Source organism: Musa acuminata, chromosome BXJ2-11, assembly GCF_036884655.1.
Source record: "Musa acuminata AAA Group cultivar baxijiao chromosome BXJ2-11, Cavendish_Baxijiao_AAA, whole genome shotgun sequence".
NCBI classification, from domain to species: Eukaryota; Viridiplantae; Streptophyta; class Magnoliopsida; order Zingiberales; family Musaceae; genus Musa; species Musa acuminata.
In genome coordinates, this window is record NC_088348.1 from 5,392,788 (window position 1) to 5,416,623 (window position 23,836).

At 43.9% G+C, this 23,836-nt stretch overlaps 2 protein-coding genes across 5 annotated transcripts; one reads left to right on the forward strand and one right to left on the reverse strand.

Moving 5' to 3' along the window:
- The first annotated feature begins 9,415 nt into the window (after positions 1 to 9,415).
- Positions 9,416 to 18,696, forward strand: LOC135627834 (uncharacterized). 4 transcript variants are annotated; one of them, XM_065134190.1, is made up of 6 exons: positions 9,416 to 9,698; positions 12,115 to 12,415; positions 13,677 to 13,835; positions 15,841 to 16,136; positions 17,804 to 18,041; positions 18,416 to 18,696. In XM_065134190.1, the coding sequence occupies exons 1-5, from the start codon at positions 9,504 to 9,506 to the stop codon at positions 18,017 to 18,019; spliced, it is 1,167 nt and encodes a 388-aa protein (XP_064990262.1). In that variant the 5' UTR covers positions 9,416 to 9,503; the 3' UTR covers positions 18,020 to 18,041; positions 18,416 to 18,696. The 4 variants fall into 4 exon arrangements, with proteins under 4 accessions (XP_064990262.1, XP_064990263.1, XP_064990264.1 ...); XM_065134191.1 differs by having other exon boundaries at positions 18,465 to 18,696; XM_065134192.1 differs by having other exon boundaries at positions 17,804 to 18,029.
- Positions 18,697 to 19,514: 818 nt separating this feature from the next.
- LOC135627835 (uncharacterized) lies at positions 19,515 to 20,916 on the reverse strand. Its single transcript, XM_065134194.1, has one exon. The coding sequence runs from the start codon at positions 20,873 to 20,875 to the stop codon at positions 20,252 to 20,254; it is 624 nt and encodes a 207-aa protein (XP_064990266.1). The 5' UTR covers positions 20,876 to 20,916; the 3' UTR covers positions 19,515 to 20,251.
- Between the last annotated feature and the right edge of the window lie 2,920 nt (positions 20,917 to 23,836).

The window sequence follows — 23,836 nt, forward strand, 5'->3', positions numbered from 1 at the left end:
TACGCTTCAAGCAGGACGGGACCCTGCCCGACGATACAACTACAGCTCGGCGCTTGCGTCGAACGCAGGCGTGGTACACCGAGGAAGGAGGACGGCTGTACAAACGGTCTTTCTCGCGCCCCCTGTTGCGCTGCCTGGAGCCGAGCGAAGCCTGGACGGTTCTGTCCGACATGCACGAAGGGGCTTGCGGGGAACACATAGGCGAGCGAGCCCTGGCTCACAAGGTACTCCGACAGGGGTACTACTGGCCGACCATGCGCCAGGACGCAAAAGCTCTCGTGCGGCGATGCAGCTTGTGCCAGGAGCACGCCCGTACCACCCGACGGCCGGCGGTCCTGTTCACCCCCGTCGACTGTGCCTGGCCATTCGCGTAATGGGGACTGGACATACTCGGGCCTCTCCCGCCCGCCTCCGGCCAGCGGAAGTACATCATCGTGGGAGTGGACTACTTTACCAGATGGGTCGAAGCCGAGCCCCTAGCGACCATCACGGAGTCGCAAGTGAAAAGGTTCGTATGGAGAAACCTCATAACCCGTTTCGGCCTGCCCCAGTCCATCGTCGCCGACAATGGACCGCAGTTCGCCGGCAGGAAATTCCAAGAGTTTTGCGCCAAGCACAAGATTCAACTGAGGTTCAGCTCGGTGGCTTACCCCCAGGCGAATGGGCTAGCTGAAGTAACCAATCGGGCCATCGTCGATGGACTCAAGAGAAGGGTATCCGCTACCCGATCGGCTTGGATCGACGAGCTCCCGAGCGTCCTGTGGGCGCTTCGCACTACCCCCAAGACCCCGACCGGGGAGTCTCCCTATAGCCTCACGTTCGGGACCGAGGCCGTGTTACCACCCGAGGTAGCCGTCCCGACTCCGCGGACGGCAGACTACAGCGAAGAAGCCTCGGGCGAAGGGCTCCGATCAAACCTGGACCTGCTCGAGGAAAGACGGGCCGACGCACACCAGAAAGCCCTTTCTTACAAAAGAGCCGTAGCGAGGGTCTACAACCGGAACGTGCGACCCCGGTCGATAAAGTTAGAGGACTTGGTCCTGCGCAAAATCGAGGTCAGCCACCCCACCCAAGTAAGGGGGAAACTGGCCCCAAAGTGGGAGGGACCCTATCGGGTCATCGGAGTATCCCGACCGGGGACATTCAGGCTCGCAACAATGGATGGCGACCCCGTGCCCCGGACTTGGAACATACAGAACCTTAGGAAATATTTCGTCTGAAGAAATAGACAACACGCAAACACAGAAGATCGGAGGAAAAGATCATCTTATTAAAAAGGAGGGGATACAGAAGCCAAAACCCATGCACAAAACCCTCACACCCTCGACCCGACATACAAAAAACGACCCTCACTCCTCACCCGGAGTCTTCGGGCGGTCGTCGAACGGCACGTCCTCCGGCATATCCACCTCCAGGTCCACGGGGTGAGAGGCGAACGGATCCCTTTCCACCTCGGAGCCGGGAGGGCACGAACCGAAGCGACCCAGGGCGATCCTGTATCCATACTCGTAGGATACTCGCCCCATTCGGGTCAGTCCGAGCTCAAAGTTCTCGGACTTCTTGTAGGCTTCGATCGCCCCCTTGTCCTTCGACGGGCGGAGGCGAACCTCCTCAGCCAACGCCTCGGAAGCAGCGCGGGCTTCGGCCTCGGCCTTCTCCGCCCTCTTGGAGAGACCAAGCGCCTCTGACTTCGACTGGCGGAGCTCGGCCCGATCCAAACGAAGGAACTCCTGGAGCTCCTTGACCGAATCGCCCGACCGCTCGAGCTCTGCTCGTAAACGCGCCACTTCTTCCTCGGAACAGGTCGCGCGTTTTTCCGCAGCCGCTACCGCCTCGGGGCCAGACCCAGCGCGAATCTCCTCTAGCTGACGACACAACTCGGAGTTGCGCTCGCTGAAGTCCCAGATTATCTGGCCAGCGTCGCGCACTCGGTCCATCAGCGCCGTCGAATAATGGAGGCCCTGCCACAAGAAAATAAGGGTCAGCGCACAGTCGCAGGGATACCCGGAGTTAGCGAAATGCTTACCAACGTCAGGAACCTCCCCGCCTTGCTGAGCATGGTCTCCGAGGGCAGAGTGTACAGGTCCCGAGCTAGGTCGGGGTGGAGCACGCCTCGAAGGAAGGCGGCCGAGGGATCTCCCCCGGCCCATACCCGGTCCCCTCGGGACAGCCCCTTCCATCGGGCGACCAGCGGGTCGGAAGCCTCCCCTGTCGGAAGCTCGCCCATCACCGCTGCCCATAGGGGCTCGTCGGCTCCCGCGCGTAGCCCGCACAGATCATCCACCGTGGGCAGGTTCGCCCTTTTCCCGGCCGCCCCCTGGCTAGGCCCTTCAAATCGGGAAGGCCCCTCCTCCCGAGTGGTCCGCTTGGCACCCACGACTGTTGGAGGAGCGGTCCCCGCCTTGGTTTTCCCCGGACCCGTCGTCCTCGCCTTCTTGGACGGACGTCCCGCAGGGATCTCCAATGGGGCACCCGCCGAACCGGGCACCGGGTCGGCTGGGGAACGCGGAGGGGAAGCAGCGGACTGGCGCGGGGAAGAAGCCGACGAAGAGCGACCACCACGGAGGGACAGGAGCTTTATTCCTGCGAAAAAGACAAGCGAAACCGTCACAAACTGTGGAAACAAATAAAACGTGGAGAACACCCTCTATAAACATACCCCCGAAAGCCGGGCTAAGACCCGCCTCGGCTAGCCACTCCTCGGTCATAGCTCGGATGGCCTGAGAGCCGGGAAGGATTGCCCGAAGCCTCTTCAAATCCCGACACTCCTCGTCGTTCAAATCCGGGACGGTGTTATCTATCACCCTCACCGCCCACCGAACCCCGAAGCCCCAATCCCTCGGCCAACTGATGTAAAAAAATCGCCCCTTCCACCCTTTATTACTCGAAGGGGCTCCCCCGACGCGAAAGCCAGCCCGGGCCGACACGAAATAGCCCCCCGGCCCCTTGAGAAGGCGAAAACATGAAAGAAAGAGGTTTCGGGTAGGGGTGATGTTAGCATAATAACACTCCCCCAAGAACGCTACTAGGTACCGCCATGAGTTAGGCGTCACCTGGGAAGGCGAAATCCGCCAGAGAGATAGGCAGGAAACAATAAGGGGGTGAAGGGGAAGGCGCAACCCAGCCTCTAGGGCATCTTGGGTCAGCGCAAAACCTCGGGGGATCGGGTCGTATGACCGTTGCCCCGGATCAGGGGCAACCAGAACAAACTCCTCCGGGATGTAATAACGCTCCCGGAGCTTTTCCAGCGACGACCCGCTCACCACCGAGTCGAGGTCGTGCGGCCACATTAGCGCCTCAAGGGCTCGCGTCGCCTCCTCGTCCGGGGAAGACGGAGGCATGCTCTCCTGGACTCTGTCGAGGGACGAAGGCGAAGAGACAGGCAAGAAGGACATTCCTTACCGGCTTTTGGAACGAACAAGAGAGACGACGAGGGAGCGACTGTGGGATGGTAGCGTGGGAGAGGAGAAGGAGCGATGGCAGAGAGAAACGACGAGGCCCAAGACTCAGCAGCAGAAGTCAAAAAACGGGCAGGATACGCCATTTATGTAAGGAAAAACCCGCCGAAAGAGACGTCCCTTCGTCTCCCCCTAGCGGCCGACAGCTCATCCGCACACCCGCTCGCATCAGGGAAGACCAACGGACACCCCATCATAAATGCGGACCCAAAGCCACTGCAAGAAACGACGTGGAGAACGGCCACTACGACTTCTCAACGCCTAAAAAAGAACGACGATCTTGCCTCACGTTTCCCGAGACCACCTCCTCGGCGCGGCCAGCCCGCCCGAGACGTGCTCCTCGGCCACATGTTTACCGAGACCACCTCCTCGGCGCGGCCAGCCCGCCCGAGACGTGATCCTCGGCCGCATGCTCCCCGAGACCACCTCCTCGGCGCGGCCAGCCCGCCCGAGACGTGCTCCTCGGCCGCATGTTTCCCGAGACCACCTCCTCGGCGCGGCCAACCCGCCCGAGACGTGCTCCTCGGCCGCATGCTCCCCGAGACCACCTCCTCGGCGCGGCCAGCCCGCCCGAGACGTGCTCCTCGGCCGCATGCTCCCCGAGACCACCTCCTCGGCGCGGCCAGCCCGCCCGAGACGTGCTCCTCGGCCGCATGCTCCCCGAGACCACCTCCTCGGCGCGGCCAGCCCGCCCGAGACGTGCTCCTCGGCCACATGTTTCCCGAGACCACCTCCTCGGCGCGGCCAGCCCGCCCGAGACGTGCTCCTCGGCCACATGTTTCCCGAGACCACCTCCTCGGCGCGGCCAGCCCGCCCGAGACGTGCTCCTCGGCCACATGTTTCCCGAGACCACCTCCTCGGCGCGGCCAGCCCGCCCGAGACGTGCTCCTCGGCCACATGTTTCCCGAGACCACCTCCTCGGCGCGGCCAGCCCGCCCGAGACGTGCTCCTCGGCCACATGCTCCCCGAGACCACCTCCTCGGCGCGGCCAGCCCGCCCGAGACGTGCTCCTCGGCCACATTCTCCCCGAGACCACCTCCTCGGCGCGGCCAGCCCGCCCGAGACGTGCTCCTCGGCCACATGTTTCCCGAGACCACCTCCTCGGCGCGGCCAGCCCGCCCGAGACGTGCTCCTCGGCCACATGTTTCCCGAGACCACCTCCTCGGCGCGGCCAGCCCGCCCGAGACGTGCTCCTCGGCCACATGTTTCCCGAGACCACCTCCTCGGCGCGGCCAGCCCGCCCGAGACGTGCTCCTCGGCCACATGCTCCCCGAGACCACCTCCTCAGCGCGGCCAGCCCGCCCGAGACGTGCTCCTCGGCCACATTCTCCCCGAGACCACCTCCTCGGCGCGGCCAGCCCGCCCGAGACGTGCTCCTCGGCCACATGTTTCCCGAGACCACCTCCTCGGCGCGGCCAGCCCGCCCGAGACGTGCTCCTCGGCCGCATGCTCCCTGAGACCACCTCCTCGGCCGCATGCTCCCCGAGACCACCTCCTCGGCGCGGTCAGCCCGCCCGAGACGTGCTCCTCGGCCGCATGTCTCCCGAGACCACCTCCTCGGCGCGGCCAGCCCGCCCGAGACGTGCTCCCCGACCAAAGCACCTACGCAGCGTGGCCTGCTCGCCCCGAACATGAGTCCCAGTCGCGACCCACGAAAAGAACCGTCGCTTACCGATCAAAAGCCATGCCTCGAATCCCCACCGTCCGATGCCGAGTCATGGCTTCCTTTGGGGGGGGGATATGATATGGCAAAAAATGGTAAACCCCACCCCCGGCGACTTCCCCCGCACGTGGACAGGCGCGGCGCCCCAGGGAGAGCAACGAGGGCAACAGTCTGCGTCCGGACGTTAGCCTCACTGAGCCCGCAGCCCCTTCAGTTGACCCAGCACAGTAGGACGAGACAGAAGTGGGTAGCGGTTGAAGCTCGCCCATACCCTGCGATCCCCCGCTCCCATACGCAACGTCTTCAGCGATGTCGGACGCCATCAGAGATACGGCCCCGACCGACGGGATGGCGCAGCTGAGAATGCCGGGTTCCCCTATAAACGTCCTCAAGCCAGAAGGGAAAGGTAAGGCTGAATTTCCCGAACAACCGCCATCGCATCTCTCTAACTTGATCGTCGGAGGGGTCGGGTCGAGCGAACCCGACCATTGTGCAGGTATCAAGCCGAGATCTCCCGCCCGGGACGTGCCGGCGATCCCCGCTCGGGAAGAGTCGCCGCATCGCCCCGAGTCCGAGGCCGCACCCGACCACCCCGGTGGAGACGAGTACCGCCCCAGGAAGATCCCCGCCATTCGGACCCCCGAACGAGCCGAGACGACCTCCCGGGTCACGGCTAAGAAAAAAAGGTGTTTATACTAACTAAAAAAAAGGTGTTTACACTAACAGTTACAATGTAGAGTGAGCAAGCTTTAGGACATTCCCGTGCAAAAGGAGATGGAACATGTAGAGAATGAGGAGTGATGGCACTTGGGAGGTGATGACATGTCTTGTGACTTGTGAGACAGAAGAAAAAGAAGAAAAAGAGAAGAAAATTAAGAAATTAAAAAATAAATGGAGAGGTAGGATGAGTATAGGTCATGGGCATTTGTACCACTAAGTTTACGACTGGTAAACCTGCCGTCATGAATTTACCAGCGATATGTCTGATATGGATCAAACTGGGCGAAATTGCCCAATCCACAAATCATTCAATCGTTGGACTTGTAAAAAACTGAATGTACTGACCAGTATGGTTGAGATTTGAATCCATGGTTTGAACTGTTGATTGTAATTTTGGAACTTGTGTTTGATTAGTTGGAAATATAGGTTGTGTTGGTATTAGAAGTAATTACTTGATGGAGTTAGGTCTAAGTTATATTAGAATGTTACTTGAGCCTATAAATAGAGGCTTTTTTAATGTAATTCATAACAGAATGATCTTGGAGTAAAAATTGTTGTCTTTATCCTCTCAAGTCTCTTCTCTCTACTTTCTCTCTCTTTTCCCTTCTCTACATCTTGGTTCTCTTCTCTCCTCTCCTCTCCTCTCTTCTCCTTGTCAACATTCTCATCTCTCTTTCTTTCTCTCTCTTCCCTTCTCCAGCTGAATTTGGTATCTCCTGAACTCGTTGCCAAGGCCTGAATTGCCTAGGCAACTCTGTCCCAAGCCTATTCGCTTGGGGTGAATTCAGGGAAAAGAATATTGTAAAAAATTACTGCTCTTTGCTTCTTCAGATGGACAAGATTTAAAAAACAGTTTTATGCACTATGGTTATATGCCCTGTTATTTGATAGAAATGCTATCCACAGTCAAGACAAACACATTCAACCCTAAGCAGGATGGACGGTGCAATGTCCACATTCAGTATGTGTCAGAGAGATATCTGGATGACTTGATATTAAGAACAACTATCTAAGTCAGGAAGGTCTCTGGCATTTCTCCACCTGACAGTTCTAGATGTACTCTTGGTCCTTATCCTGGGAAAGTAAGCTTTTTATCATAGTTCGAGAATTAGCAATGTGCATTGGAAGTGACTGATGGATTGCTTTGGATATTCAGATCTGTAGCAGGAAATAACTTGGCGTCAGATTTGATCCTTGAAGTCTTCACTTTAGGAGTAGTGTTTTTCAGCTCTTAGGTTTTTTAGAAATTAGAACGAGTTTAGTTGACTTACATTTGAGATTAGATTATTTCAAGCAAACTGTGTTATAAGATGTTGTAGGTGGCGCAAGACTTATGCGGGATGCCACATTGTTAAATCAGAAGTTGTGAGCCATAGGAGTTCAGTTTGGAAAATAAAAACCAACAGAAGTAGAAAACGGGTTCGATGCACACCTGTTCCTCGCCAGCGTTGAGTTTTGGCATCCGTACGGACAGGTTGCCTTCCCACCACCTCTGTTCCATTATTTTTTCTTATTTCCATTTTTGTTTAGGGTTGATTATATATATATAAACATGAGTCCAGTAATTTGATGGAAAAACAAAATATTGAAGCTCTCTTTCTCTCAGGTTGGCCGGTGCACTTCACTTTTCTGATGTAATCTCTCATGTCTTTATCTAATTTACCTTTGTTTTGTTGGATTTTGGTAGTAAAACTTCAGAATGATCCATATACAACATCTGATATTGATTTTAAAACGTTCAGTTTTGATATTGTTTGATTTCTGATTGGTTGTCTCCTTGAAAATCTCACTGGAGAAAATTTCAGATAGCAGGTTCTTTTCCTGACATTTTGTTTATGGTTTTGCAATGTGAAAACTTTTTCCTCTGAGCTAAAGTAATGTAGATCCTTAAGATTACATGAAGCATCTTCCTAGATGTGTTTTTCCTCATTGAATTCTGCTATGGGACTGAAAGGACTGAGGAGTGCATTTCCTACAACCAGTTGAGTGGCCTTTATTTTATATGATCAATATCATAGTCAGCTCTTAGCTATTGTGCCAGGTCAGATAGGTTTCCCATCTCTTCATTAATTCTTTCTGATTAAGGTTTCTCTATCTTCCTATATCATAGCCATTAATCCCATTGAACAGGATAGCCATTCTATTTAGTTGTGCATGTTATAATGTAGAGATCTTAACATGTAACTTTTGGGTATTAATGCAACATTTTGGTGTCTTTGCCATCTGAAACTTCAATTCCCCAATTTCAATGGTGTATCCAATTATTTCTCACACATGTACGTTTCGAATGCATCATTTCTGGATGTGATTGTTGGAAAGTGCCCTTAGACATATGAAATTTTCATTACCATGATGTCATTTAATGAAATTATAGATAAAATATCCCAGTTTTATATGTTGATGTATGAGTCACACACATGATGTGGAATTTTCATTATTGAAGTACCTAAAATTAATTTTTTCCCTTCTTACTATCCATGATGGTCATGCCCAACGTTTGAAATCAATTCCTCACCACGTATTTACCAAACTATAATAAAATATTATTTTTCTAAAACAATATTCATATTTTGGGAATTACTCCCTTTTTTATTTTTTTCCTAGTAATATTTTTAATTTGAAAATACTCAAAATGCACTTTAAAATTTTTAAACTGTTATAGTGCTTGACTCGTGTATTATTTTTCAATGACATTTATAGTGTTTTATTAATATGTTAAAAATAGTATAAATATTATTAAAAAAATATTATGACATTATATTATGTTTGGTATTGCTCATACATTATTACAATATTATATTTTGTAGGCTTATAGTTAGTTTGGTTAAGGTTAAGAATTTATTTAGATCATTTATAGTATTTTCTTATAAGACTTATAGTATCTTTATTGTGGTGATCAAAATATTGTAACAAGTCAATTTATTTATTTTTATTTGGGTGATTTTTTTCAAAAACTATTATAAATATCTATTTGAATCATCAATTGGTTTTTAGTTTGTTTTAATTTTATTTGACTTGTTTATTGTGTTTTCAAGTAGATTTAGAAGAGAGACACAAAAACAAAAGAGAGAGAGAGAGAGAGAGAGAAGGCATGTTATCTTATCAATGTTAACACCAATGAATCAGATGGGCAAACTGAACCAATATCGAATCATTTAATGAACCGATGATCCAAAGGGTAGTATTTGGGATAGGAAATGAATCTCTTAGTTGTTGAAGGTGCTGTCTGAATATTTTTTTTTATAGTAGAAATGTTCTGTAAAAATAATAATAATCAAAATTAAGTTTTTTTTTTTGGAAAATTCATCCATAATATAATATAATATAATATAATATAATATAATATTCTCTTCCGGCTGGACAATGGATGGGCTTCCGATTAATCGATTGCGTCGATCTTTCTTCTTCGGGTGTCGCATACGCCTCAAATTCGTTGCTTGGTTGACAAGCCAAAAAAGATATATATATATATATATATATATATATATATATATATATATATATATATATATATATATATATATAATTAATGTGTATATTATATGTAACTATGTCATGAGGGGACTGAAAAGGGCAGCAGCAAAGAGGTTAAACCGGAGGTGTAGGGCTTGCGAACGGATTCTCGGGAGAGGGCGGAAGAGAAAGAGGAGGGAGGGAGGGACATGAGACCATCGGAGTCGAGGTTCCTGCAGGAACTGGTGCTGTACGCAGCGAGCGCTGCGCTGAGCTGCCTCGTCCTCTTCGCCGGGCTGCGCCAGCTCGACCCCAACCGCGCCGCAAGCAAGAAAGCCCTCGAAAACAAGAAGGAGATCGCCAAGCGCCTGGGACGGCCCCTCGTTCAGACCAACCAGTACGAGGTCTTCATCTCGCCTCCCTTTCTCCTTTCCTCTTCTTCTTGATTTCTACATGCCCCGTGACCCCTCACGGTCAGTTCTTTCTATGGCGTTCTGGGTTTTAGGTCTCCGGATGCAGGTTTCCGTGTATTATTGAATGCAGTTAAGTGACATAGTGATGCCTAGGGTTTGTTTTGGGGGAGACAATTTCCAATTTGTTTTTATTCTGAGTAGCTGATATTGAAATTTGTCTGCGATCCCTTTTTTCTCCTAGGTTTTATATTGAATTGGGTTCCAACAAGATGATTTTGAGTACTCCATTTCTAATTCAGTCTGTCTTCTGTTAATTATTTGACGAATAGTGTATGCATGTTGACACATTCCATTGATACATGTTTGATCAATAATTGTTGTTCCCGTGATCGATAATGTACAGTAACTTGACATCCCTGCTTTGATGTTCTTCTTATCTGGCCAATCCCTGTTTTTTCTAATGATGACACCATGTTCCATGATGTTTATAAATATGGTCTTTTATTATGATTAACCCGTAGGTCAAGGTTGAAACAAAGAGATTAAACTCTGCAGTCTTTTTTATTTATGAAACTCCATAAAGTACAGAATATTTAGCTTTGTAACACTTTTGCAGCTTAGTTTTGTATTAGCCCTGATTTAGTGTTGGCATTGCTTCGTTAGAACTATGCCTCCTACAAGCACTTCTCTGTTTCATGGAAGACAAACCTCCCAAGGGATTAATTTAACTAAAAACTAATATTATTGATGCTATAACTTACATAAAGTACTAGCAAACATTGCATAGTCATTCATCAATTATAGATAAATATGAACTATCTTGCCTTTCGTGGACTTCCATAGTTAACACACTGCAATAGGCTCAAAGTTTTAAATTGGTTAATACATCTCATAGATATCATGGTTGTAGCTTCCTTTCTCAAAGCCTTTTTTATGTATTAGAGTATGTACGCAATTTTCATGTGGTTTCAGATAAGGCATTGATTACCTTGAAAAGTTTCTAAGAAAATACATGGCCAGGGTTAGTAAGGGACCCATGACATCCTAGAGCTTTTTTGGTTAAGCTAAGTTATTGTTTGATTTTAGTTAGGTTGATCTCAATTTGACTTGGAAATGGAATTGATCACATATTGTACACAAGATCACTTCATTTGAGCACGGACTGACAGCATCCTGTTTCTCTTTATCCTCCGGTCGGTCTTTTCTACTTTTGCTTAGCGTGAAGCAGTACTCTTGTTATGCATATAAACATTGTTACATAATTTCTTTGACCGGATTATATTTGTACTTCTGAATTTATTACTGTGTAGCATAATCCATAGCTCATGAGAGCTAATTATAGAGTGGTTATGTTTCTTCCCTTCTTGTCTTTGTTGATTCCTAGGCATTTACCAAATAATGATGTATAGAGTCTAACTCGGTGCAAGTTCGAAGATGTCTTATTTTTTTTGATTTTTTTTTATTTAAGTGCTTGGTATCTCCTGAACATTCTAATGTGGCCCTTGATGAAAAATGAGAAATGTTGTCACAAAGCATCATCCCAAGTTATGGCAATCAAATCTGTGCCATGATTTTTGCCTTTGAGGCAATCAATCTGTCCTGCATTAATTCCTACCTATGGCAATTGAGGATTTTGTTAGATCGGTTTCCCTTCCTGACCTTTCCTTGGTTGTTTCTAGTAAGATTTGAGCTTGTTAACAAACATGTATCAAATTGATGGCACACAGCATTAAGTTATGCAGTCAAATTGCATGTACTGGAGAACTACGCGCACCTCATAGAGCTGCATACATATGCAGCTGTGCTAGTTACCATCTATTGCATAAGGCACATGGGCATGACACAGCAGGATTCATCTATGTGATCAGCATGGTTGTGTCATGTCTGAAGTCATATCTTAGCATGGCAAATCATATATTAGCTCTTGGAAAAATCAGTGTGATTCTACATTTCAAATAGTTAGATTAATATTGGTATCACATATATCATAATTTACTATAGTCAGATACCAGCAAAATATACTCACACTATCATGTAAATTTCATCTTCCAGATTTAGTTTCTTCAGGATTTCCAAAATTTGTTTTTTTTTTTTTTGGTGTGATGCAGTCTTGTATGCAAAGTTTCATTCTCCCTCAGATATAGTGTGAAATTGTCTTGTTAAACACTGTAAGCACTATGCTCTGGGATGGTACAAGGTATGTAAAATTTAAGTTTATAGATGAAGATAATAATATACTTGGTGACATCCCCCATCTTCTAAATTTGTTTTACGGATATGGGTAACCTTCATTTTTTGGTAAAGATTTTTGCTTTTGGACATGATTTTTTAATTCTACATTTTGTTTGGAATCAATTTGTAGGTAACTCAACAATGTCTTAATGATAATGTGTAAATGCATTTGCAGGATGTAATAGCTTGCGATGTTATAAACCCTGATCACATTGATGTTGAATTTGAGTCTATTGGGGGTTTGGAGCATGTGAAGCAAGCTTTGTTTGAGCTAGTCATTCTCCCCCTACGTAGACCTGAATTGTTTTCACATGGAAAGCTTCTTAGTCCTCAAAAAGGTGTCCTACTGTATGGGCCACCAGGAACAGGAAAGACAATGCTCGCAAAGGCCTTAGCGAAAGAGTCTGGGGCAGTTTTTATTAATGTGAGAATCTCGAATTTGATGAGTAAATGGTTTGGGGATGCTCAAAAACTTGGTAAGTTTGTTTTTATGATACATAACAGAGGGCTAATTTTGCTTATTTTCATAGATTTATTAGTATACTCAGTTGTTACGATTACTAAACTACTTGCTTTTCTTCATGTTCAAGAAAATTATTGTTATTTTTCTTTTGTTTCATTTAATTTAAAATGAAATGTAAGTATGTTCAAGGTAATTGACCTTATTCAAATTCTTGTCATATCATATGTTTAAATTCATTGTTAGAATAGGGTTGAGATGATATCTGCTATTTCTATTATCAAAGAGGCAATTTTTTTTTTATGGTTTAGTATTGGTGAGACACAAATTGTTGCACTAATTTGTTCAAGTGAGTAATTGATTTCTTCTTTCTGATAGGTAAGAAGAGTCCATAAGTGCTATGCTAATATGGTCACCATCTGAAGTGAGCCTATAAAGAATGAAGATTAAAGGCCTCTCATTTCTTGATGTGAATTGCAAAAATGTTCAAGCTTCTTTGGAGTTTGGATGTTTATAGACGGATAAAATCTTTTGAAGATATTATTTATAATGATTCAATATAAGTAATTCTTTCAAAGATTTTTGTTTTTCCTGTTGCTTGTGTGCTTGATGACCTATAAATATATCATTCTCATTATTGAATTTGAGGTGTCTTCTTTCGTTGACCCTTGTGAATTATTGTCTTAAAACTTGTGCAAATAACAAGAGTTTTATGAAGGTGTCGTCTACCATAGCTGATAAAGGCTTTGACAAAATAAGTAACAGTTTAAAAGAATTTTTTTTCTCCTGTTGCTTGTGTGCTTGATAACCTATAAATATATCAATTTCATTATTGATGTAGAGGTGTCTTCTTTAGTTGACCTTTGTGAATTATTGTCTTGAAACTTATAAATATAACGAGAGCTTTATAAATAGATACTATGAAAACAAGTTCCATATTTATAATTGGTAGTGCACAAAGTATTTCAGGTAATGCTATTCTTAACATGTCTGGAAAACAGAAAACCTGCTCTTTGAGGTTGTTCATGTCATTCTATTGTGTGATCTTCTTGTGAAAAGTTGGTACCATTGAGATATTCATTGGATGAAGGAACTCGAAAATTCTTTTAATTTGGAACTAGGATTTGTTGTCACTATGTATCATGCTGAAATTAGGCATTTGCTACACATGCTATCATGTTTTAAAATTTTGCTGTATATCACCATACGTGTCAGTTACTTTTATTTTTTTGTTGTCTAGAAGCATTTTGCATAATATCTCACTTGTTCCGTTGCAGTGGCTGCTGTCTTTAGCCTTGCTTATAAGCTACAACCTGCTATCATTTTTATTGATGAGGTGGATAGTTTCTTGGGTCAGCGCCGTAATACAGATCATGAAGCCATGACTAACATGAAAACTGAGTTCATGTCTTTGTGGGATGGTTTCACAACTGATTGTGAGTATTCCATTTTCTTGGCTCTCTTTATTGTCTGGATGTATGCCATATTTCCTTGCTTATGTGGCTTGCTCTTAATCAGCAAAATCTGTTTCCAGTTTTGGTTTGTCATACACCTAATATGCTTTCTTCTTTTATGATATCCAACCCAAGGGCAAGAAGGCCCTTTATGCTATCAATACAGCCTTCTAGCAAATGTGAGTGTGCATTGTTGAATGAGCATGTACATGACGTGCTTCTTCTTATGAATGATTTTTTGTTATTCTGCTGCATGTAGCTATATGTTTTTATAAGAATCTAATTTGTGTGGTGGTTCCCAGGTTGTTGGCATATGGTACTGAATTTTCTCTTGATTTTTTTTTATTGTTGTTCTGGTGAATGTAGCTATATGTTTCTAGTTTGTATGATGTTTGTCAGGTTTATTAGTAGTAATTTTGTGATACTACAGAAAATAATAATTATATGTTAATGGAGAGTCTGCACACACATCTGCTAATTGAATTTGATTCAGACATTTATTGAGTATAGTTTTTTTTTGTGTGTAAAAGAGCAGTAGAGAACTCTTCTGCTAGCAAAGAATGTGGTTGAAAACTCTATATTATTTTGTACTTGCTTCATGGAACAATAGTTGATTTTTTTAACTTAGCGCCTGGTTGATCACAAGATAAAAGATGCCCTGAGAAATAAATCTTATGTTTTTTTTATTTTAGGATAAGCAAAATGATTTTGATTCCCTTTCCTTATTTGTGGAATGCAATAAATGCTAAAAGCTACTCTTTTTCTGAAGGTTTGATGAAGAAGACTTAGGAAAACTGAAAAAGCTTTTCTTATCCTTTGAGCAAAGACATCAGAAAACAATAAGTTGATATTTCTTTCTAAAATTTTGGATTGCTGTTTTTCACTATCTTGGGTCTGCTGCAAAATGAAACCTGTATAACAATTGTCCCTGAAAGCTATTCTTGATCAGTCTTTACCAAACAAAACACATGCTTAGGTTCCTATTTGAAGTCAGAAGCATCTTATTTTCTTTCTGATATGTAAATAATACTTATAAAAGATTATTGGTGATCCACACCCGTGAGAGGGCTTTCTTTATACAACTCTATGTACTCACAGGTAGATGTTGATATCATCTGTGTTAAATGACTCTCATTGTCATGAGGTTGGAGCGTGACAGAAGAAATCATAGTATTCCCATTGTCGAAATTTTTTTTATTGTCATCAATTGACAAAGTCCATTGAGATAAGAGTATCTTTAATTGTCTATGTTCTCTGCTATCCCTCAGTGAAGCAAAGATAATTATCATGTGTGTTAAAGTTGTGGTTCTCATTGTCATAAGGTTGGATCTTGAAAGAAGACAGCGCCATGTTCCCGTCATTCTGATCTTCTGTTATCACTAATTAAGAAAGTCTAATGAGATGGAGTTTCTATCCCTCTATTATATCCATTTATCATTGTTGATTATTTCATATAGGAAGGTTGTATCTGTTGCTAAATGTTTTGCCAACAATGGATACAAGTTAAAGTGAGCGAATAGCATCAAAGGTCCATGTCATCCTCAGATTGGACAATTTTTCTTGGAGTTAATAATAATCTCATGCTCTTTTCAGGCTCAAGACCAAACTTTTAAGATCATATTTTTCTTTTTCCAGGCTCAAGGATAAACTACCCTCTTTTCCCAGCTTGCATTGCCTAAACTCACTTAAACAGGCTTTTAAATGTAACCAACACCTAGTGGTACTTTGTCTAAAAAAGAAGTGATGAATAGGAGTGCAGAAGGGTTCTTATTTAAAAAGTAAGGATGCTGTACTATACTAAATATGATTTCTGCACGTACTATTTCATATTTTGATATTACTGCAAGAAAATGGTTTTTTATTCCATTCTTCTGTTTATTAATTTATTGTTTCAGTTGCTACAAGTAAAAGATGTATCAGACTTCCGTTTGTGTCTACATCAGTTTCCAGACATTCATATTAAAACTATTGTGCATCAATTTTACAGTGAATGCTCGTGTGATGGTTCTTGCTGCTACAAATCGCCCATCAGAACTAGATGAGGCAATACTCAGGCGCTTTACCCAGACCTTTGAAATTGGCATGCCTGACCGAAGTGAGAGAGCCAAGATACTAAAGGTGATCTTAAAGGGTGAAAATGTGGAAGAAAACATTGATTATGACTACATAGCAACCTTATGTGAAGGTTTTAGTGGTTCAGATATACTTGAGCTGTGCAAACAAGCAGCCTATTTTCCTCTCAGGGAGCTGCTGAATGACGAAAGGAATGGAAAAGCATCCAGTGTGAGTATACTGCATTTATATATCAATCTAGCTATTTTTTATTGTAAAATGATTTAGATAACCCAGATTCAAATCTTCATAAACTTAGCCTAATATTTCTCATGTTCTTTTTATGTATGTTTACCAGGAGCCATTTACAATTTGATCAACTTGGACAGGGTATCAACCCCAAACCTGGCAGAAATTAAACCTGATCTGGGAATGGTCGGGATTGGGAATTTCCAACCTGACTCTAAGTCGTCTAAGTCAAACAATAAACCATCTTGACCTCAGCCCAACAGGAATCCTTTTTTGTAGGTAGTTATAAGTTTTAACAACTGTATCTTCATTACATGCAACAATAACCCAACTCAAGATTGCAAGTGTTAGGAAAGAAAAATATAAATGCTGGATCATGTTGAGTTCGTTTTATCTCTTGATGTAACCCATTCCGCCCAAGTCACTGTTCTAAACATGGATCTTTAGGCCATTATGGTTCTAACGAAGGCTATGTTCACAGTGTTATCCATGCTGGTTGCAACCTTTATTTGTCTTCCTCTTCTCTTTTTGAGGTCTTGAATTTGAATTGACCCACTCTCCTTGTTGGTGCACTAGTGGTCCTTGGTGCAACTTGCTTGAGTAACTCATTTTATTCTAAGGTGCATCTTTTGTTACTATGTTCTCCCATATAGGGTTATGTATATCATGGTTCGCTTTTTCGGTCCGCACCGGTGTATCGACTGGTCGTCGGTACAATGTGTGCCGATATACTAACACATGGTACGATGAGATGTACCGATAGACTGGTATGTATCGCCCATACCGATCTTCTATTGGACTAGTATGTATCACCTGTACTGGATGGTACACTACGGTACGACGAACCTTGATGTATATCATCATGTTCTATGGTTAGGGGAGTTCAAATCGAATCGAAAAATTGAACTAGTTCACAAATGATTCGGTTTTGAAGGCTATAAACCGTTCTGGTTCGAGGGTGCCCCTTTTTGGTTCGATTAACCGGTTCAAACCGAACTGAACCAATTTTTAACTTAAAAAGATATCAATCCGGTTGAGATCACTGCCCTAAGCTCTTAACCGGTTCAAACCGATTAATCAAACCAGCCCAATTGCCTAATTTTACAAATAACGTAGGCTCACTTTCACAAATATTGTTTTGTCATCTAATTAGACCAAGATTCCGGTTCGATTTAATTGAATTGAATCAACTCATCTGAAATTTATTTTTTTTAAAAAATTACTTGAAATTATAAGCTGGTTAACGGAATTGGATTAACCGGTTTTGAATCGGTTCGGTTAGGTAGATCCGAATTGGTTTCGGTTCGCACTATCTTATTTTAACTGAACTGAATATAAATAAATGGTTTAGTTCGGCCCTTAACGGTTTGGTTTGAACTGATTTGAACATCCCTATCTGTGGTTATTACCTATTGAATTTTATGATATTCATATAAGAAACCGTGATTGGAGTTTTTCCTGGGAAAAAAATTTTGGATTCTGGACAATATTGCTACATCTTTATAGTGTTAGGTGCTTTATAGAACTGGTTGATCCAGAATAATTGTTGGAGATCAAAAAGATTATAGCCAATGTTGAAATTGTAATCAGTTTCTAATGTTACATAAGATGTGTATCATTCACATGATATCTTTAATTGCTTTTGTCAGGGACCAAGACCATTGAGACAGCCTGACTTGGAGAGAGCATTAGTGACATCTAGAAAGGTGAAGAAGGCCACTGGTATGAGCAGATTGGGTTCACAATCACCTCCATGGTCTATGCAAGCAGAGCCAGATGATGAGGAGGTCCACAATGCTATCTTGGAAATCTCAAAGCTTATGTCTCGAATTGTTGGCAACCAATCAGAATCACAGGACTCTTAGGTCATTTCCAGTAAGTTACAAGGTACAATATTCTGTTTCCTATGAATTTATGTTCTGATTTAGACACAAAATTTCTTCACCCAGAAGCTGTAGTCACTCTGCTTCAAGTCTGCATCATCTTTAATTTTTTTTATTATCTTCAGCTGATATGTTTTCACCCAACAGGATATTCTCTTTTGACCCCTCTAGGTTCTTATGTTCTTAATATGAATGCCTCAATTACTTCATGCAATTTTTCCACCAGATTCTAGGTCATCTATATTTCTGTACAGCTTTCAATAATGATTCAATTCTCATCATATTTCAATTGTTTACTTAGCAAGAAAAGGTTCACTCGTTTATAATGATGCTGTTTGTATCATATCTCTCCTACTAAAATTCCCTTTGCTAATGCAGTTGTTCTTTTGTTTGCAATTCATTACCCGATCACATTGCTACTCTTTAGATTCCCTCCCTAGTGGCGAACTCCTCTGGATAATGCTGTTGGTATATGCTGACTGAAAAATCGGAACAATTTTGTTTGCTGAACATAATTATCATATTTTGAGGCATTTGTGGGGTTGCCTTGTTGATCTCATCTCAGCAGCTACCTTTTTTGATAAACATGTTCAATTGGCTTTGCCACAACATTATACGGTATACTGAAATACTAGTTTTAGGCTGTGTTGTTTCTTTTAGTTGATTCCATAGTGTTCAATGGTGTAAACCATTTTTTCTTATTCCTCTCTCTCTCTCTCTCTCTCTCTCTCTCTCTATCTATATATATATATATATATATATATATATGTGTGTGTGTGTGTGTGTGTGTGTGTGTGTGTCTGTGTGAAGGATTACATAAGGATATTTCTGGTTCATTTATCAAGGCTACCTGAAATATCGCTGGTTCATTTACCAAAGGTTAAGGTATTTGGTCAAATTTATTCATTAAATGTTGAAAGTTTGAGATATGAGGCAATGTTTTTATTTTTGTGTGTGTGTGTGAAGATATCAATTAGTTTATAGCTGGCTAAGTTCTATTCGACTCATTCTGCACGCCTTGTCTGTGGAATCATGCAACCTGAATGAAGCATGACATGAAGCCTTTGTACCTGAACTTTATATGCTCACATCTACTGCATGAAGCACATACAAATGTGAGAGTACTCGAGCAGCTATGCCTGGAATGGCATAATTGCCATTTTACGTCAGCCAAAGGTGGTCTCTGTCCTCTTCCAGTCGAGAAAACATCAATGGCATTCGAGAGATCCTTGCTTACACTCTGCATCCCTTCACCTCTGCCAGTGTTGACTGCGGCATTAAACAAAGCTCGAGTGCTCCGCTGCAATCTGTTTACCAAACAAGAATAAGGTGCTGTCTGCTTCAAACAAAGGCCAACATGCACCGGGCATCATCTTATTCTGGGGTTGTGGGGGACCTGCGCTCAGGCAACGCCAACAACTCTCCGCGAACTGACAAAGCGAGATAGCTGTACACCATCACGCCAATGGAGTGACATATCCCAACAAAGCAAATAGAGATATCTCAGCTGGTGGGTGTCTTCTGGCATTCTGGATTTGGTGACACGCCCAAACGGCATGAACCCGACTATATCACTATTCTCGATATTTCTCATGATCTCATATCACACACACTATAAAATGTTTTCAAACAATAATATCAAATAATCACCCAAAAATACAGACAAATAAATAGCTGTGTTTTCATCAATGGGACAAAATTAGATACCGCATAGAATAAATATGTCGGCAGGTATAAAAGGCATTATTATTATATTACACAGATACAGACACACAACATAAAAAAAAAGAGCAAAGGAGGTTTGGTGAGAGATTCGTACCTCAACTTTGCTTGTTTGTCTTTTGCTTAACAAGTGTTTAGATTATACTTGACTATAGTTAAATCTATAATTAAGGTCTATAATAAGTATGTCATGTGAGGGCTTTGGGTGGAGCTTTCAAGTTTGCCTTCAGAAATCTCATGTAATTCTCTAAGAAACTTCATGGGAAACTAATGGATTAATGATATATTACCATCTTCATCGTTTCATCAAAAAACATAATTCGATATATTTATTACCAGCATAAGTTAGTTGATTTTATGGTCTTGTGGTTAAAAATAGTAGTTTGATTTTTCTTTGATTACGACGCAAAGTAGCTAATTTTCTCTTAATTTGCAATGCAAAATGGAGGAGGAATTTATGTGGAGGAACGCGATTCCCCATGCTTTGTTTGCTTAGGCGCGCCTGACGCGATACACGGCGAACACCGAAGTCTCTCCCTCCGCCCGCAACAACGGCCGCACCCTCTCTTCCACCTCCACCACCTCGAACCCCTCCCGCCTCAGCGCCTCCAAGCACTCCCCGACGCCGGGCCTCACCTCGCTCGCCGCCCACCCCGTCGTGCTCTCCCCCCACGCCGCCCTCATCGCGCTGGCCAGCCCTCCCATCTCCTCCGGGTCGTAGAACACGTCCGACATCAGCACCACGTCGGCCTCCGCCACCGCTTGCTCGCCCGAGCCCCACCGCAGCTCGCGCACCTCCACGCGGCTCCCCAACCCGTTGGCCTCCGCGCTGGCTCGGAGGCCCGGGAGGAGCTGGGCGACGTCGGTGAGCACCACGCGGGCCGCGCCCATGGCGGCGGCGAGGAGGCCCGGGAGGCCCGTCCCGGCGCCGAGCTCGAGGACGGTGGCGCCGGCAAGGTGGGGGCCTCCGTCGGCGGCCATCCACTCGGCGAGGTGGATGGCGGCGTCCCAGAGCCAGGAGCCGGTGAGGGCGCGGCCGGTGGAGGGGTCGCTGGAGTCGTCGCGCTCGTGGATGATGACCTTGTGGCCCGAGATCTCCATCTCTCGGATGCCCATTTCCGCCTCTAGCTGCTGGATTCGCTGGTTGATGGTGTCCCCCCCCCCTTACCTCCTCGCTCCATTTATACCGCAATGTCCCAAGTTAGTTCCTCCTACATGGCGAGTTGCACTGTACAAGAGTAAATGTCTGCGTAGATTAATTTTGATTGTTGAAGTCGATAGTCTATTCGGAGTCAATCGAGGGTTATTTTTATTTTTTCCTTTTGAGTTCGTTTATCCTTTGAGGTTAATTATATATTATATTAAAAAATCACACTTAATGTCATATAAAAATATATATACACAAATAAAAAAATATATAATTTTATTATTTTTAAATTATTAAATTTATATTCACTTCTCGCCTTAATCAATTTCTCTTTCTTTCCACCTTCCAACATATTTGCTCGTCGCTCGCCCAACGCACTCACTCCACTTGCATCGCTTGACCACTATCGCTCCTACACCTCTCGATCGTCGTCTCTGTTGCATCGCTCACCGACACCACACCTGTATCGTTAGATTGCTGCTCTTACATTATGACACACAATCGCTAATCTTTGTCATCGTAGTCAAAGCATCGATCATATTATTATTTTTATTTTAAATTTTTATTTGATATTATATATATATAAAATATTAACTTGATAGTAGTATATATGTATCACTGTATAATATAATGGCTTAGTATATATAATACCAAAGTAAATGGTGAATGATTGGTAACCTGCTAAACTAGACTCGAGCAGCTCATTGTTAGCCGAATAGATTATGGGATCAATTAATTCTTGCAATGCATCGAATTATGACACATAATTATTTCTACTCATAAGTATATTTAATATTTATACTCTGAATAAATAAGCGAAAAGATGCATTGAGCTCTTTGATACTTTAGTTTTAGATGTTTGAACACATACGCAAGGAGATGTTTTTGCTCAATTATGACACGTCGAATGTTTTGATACTTATAAATGATCGTATTATTATGGTATGAGGAAATGCTTTACATAATGACAATATATTTATTATATGCCTAATGCTTGTCTTTGGCTCAAACACATCACGTATTATGAGGAAAGATATATTAGAATACATTAGGTGCCTTGATGTCTACGTAGACGCATCATGTGCAAGCTGTTGGGAAATCATTGGGGGCGACATCATATGCGCAGCGGAAGAACAAGAAAACAAAAATCCCCGATTCCCAAAAAGATGTTCGTCGTCGTGCGAAGATTGGTGCGTAAAAATCCGCAAAACACAAAACTGCGTATATTGATTGTGTTACCTAGGGAGATCGTATATCCCTGTTTCCTTGCAGATCCTTAGGAGAGGGTGAAGGAGGTCAAGCGTCCTCCTCTCTAGCGGTGATCCACACAGCAGGGTTGCGACGACGCTCCTCAAAACTCCAGGCCTTTTCTGAGGTGGAGAGGGAGAGGAGAATAGGAAGGACAAGCAAAGACTCTAGCCTATGAGGCTGTGAATCCCTCCTATTTATAGAGATCCCGTGTCAAAACCCTAATGGGTCCTTTCCCTAGTGGGTATTGGATCTGCATCCAATAAGACAAGGGCTCCGTCGGATATCTCATATCCGAACCTCTACTCATCGCAATGCCTACCATATGTGTGTGACCCTCTAGGCCCAATATCGAGCTGGCCGTGAGTCATACCTGTCAGAACTCCTTCTAACTCAGTGAATTATTATCTCTGTAATAATTCACTCGACTCATCGACTACGGAAGTACTAGGCCACTACGCCGTAGTCCCCAGACGATACAGGGGAATCCAATCCATTGGACCTGTCTGTCCTCAGTTACCATGTACCTATAGTCCCTCATCCATCTAATATCCCAGAGACCGTATATCGAGCATGGTGCTGTCAGACCCATACGGTTTCTACTCGAGTCTCGCTCTAATCGGATTCTCCCGGAGAACTCTTTCTCTCTCAACCCGAATGACCCTGGCCAGGGATTTGTCTGAGCAAGAACACATGGGATATTCCTCTCATGATACCGAGAGTGGATGATCCTCTATCGACACTCAATAGCCCTCGTAAGGTCGACTACCACTCCCAATGACCAGCTGTACTAGATCTGGGAACAGCCAAACCGATAAGTCTGGTATCAAAGAGTGGAGCACTCATACAGGACATCCTTGGTGTCTCAAGTCTAAGAACCAGATACACCACTAGGACTACGGAATCGTTGTCTGACAATAAGGCATCATCAACCATCCAGCATTCCGTAAGCGGATCAATCAGTGAACTCATTCTCCAATGAGCACCTGTACTGTATCCCTAGTGTCCCTACACGAGCAGCTATGAGACCAGCTGCATCCATCATATGGACGGGTATACAGCACACCAGTCTATCCGGTTATCACGATGTCCTTCTCGAGTAACCTATGACCGGGATTATTTAGGATATGTGTTTAAAGGTGAATCGATCTCATTATCGTGATCTCATCACGATCCGATTCCCATTGCACAAATCCAAGGACATCACAATATATATGCATTTATGCAATAGTTATAAAGTGATATACGCCAAAATATAATAAGCAAAAAGATTCTGTATCAAGTCACACGTGCCATCACTCACGTGATTGGCTTGCTGGGCACCTATGACTAGCACAAGCACATACTTTTGTCTGGTTAGGTTGGACTAGATGCTTTGATGCTTATGTTTTGGATATGTATATTGTGAATAGAGCGAGAGAGAGAGAGAGAGAGAGATGCTTTACCGATTCATCTGCTTTATGTTTGAGAAAAAATAATAAACTTAATAGGAAAACTTCATCTCGTAACATTCATTCTATAATTTCTCTCGTTAGGTGTCTTATGCACATTGTCAAATCTCGGTTGACGACAGATAATAAGTATAAGCCAAAGGGTACTCAAAATAATCTGAGTTTGGACAAAGTAAGTACCCAACTTGAGGTTCTAGCAATGTTCACATATACCCTACTCGTTATTTCAAT

Coding starts and splice junctions, on each gene's coding strand:
- LOC135627834 (XM_065134190.1), top strand. CDS start 9,504: ATGAGACCATCGGAGTCGAGGTTCCTGCAGGAACTGGTGCTGTACGCA. Junction 9,699..12,114: donor TTCAGACCAACCAGTACGAG/GTCTTCATCTCG, acceptor ATGCATTTGCAG/GATGTAATAGCTTGCGATGT. Junction 12,416..13,676: donor TGGGGATGCTCAAAAACTTG/GTAAGTTTGTTT, acceptor GTTCCGTTGCAG/TGGCTGCTGTCTTTAGCCTT.
- LOC135627835 (XM_065134194.1), bottom strand. CDS start 20,875: ATGGGCATCCGAGAGATGGAGATCTCGGGCCACAAGGTCATCATCCAC.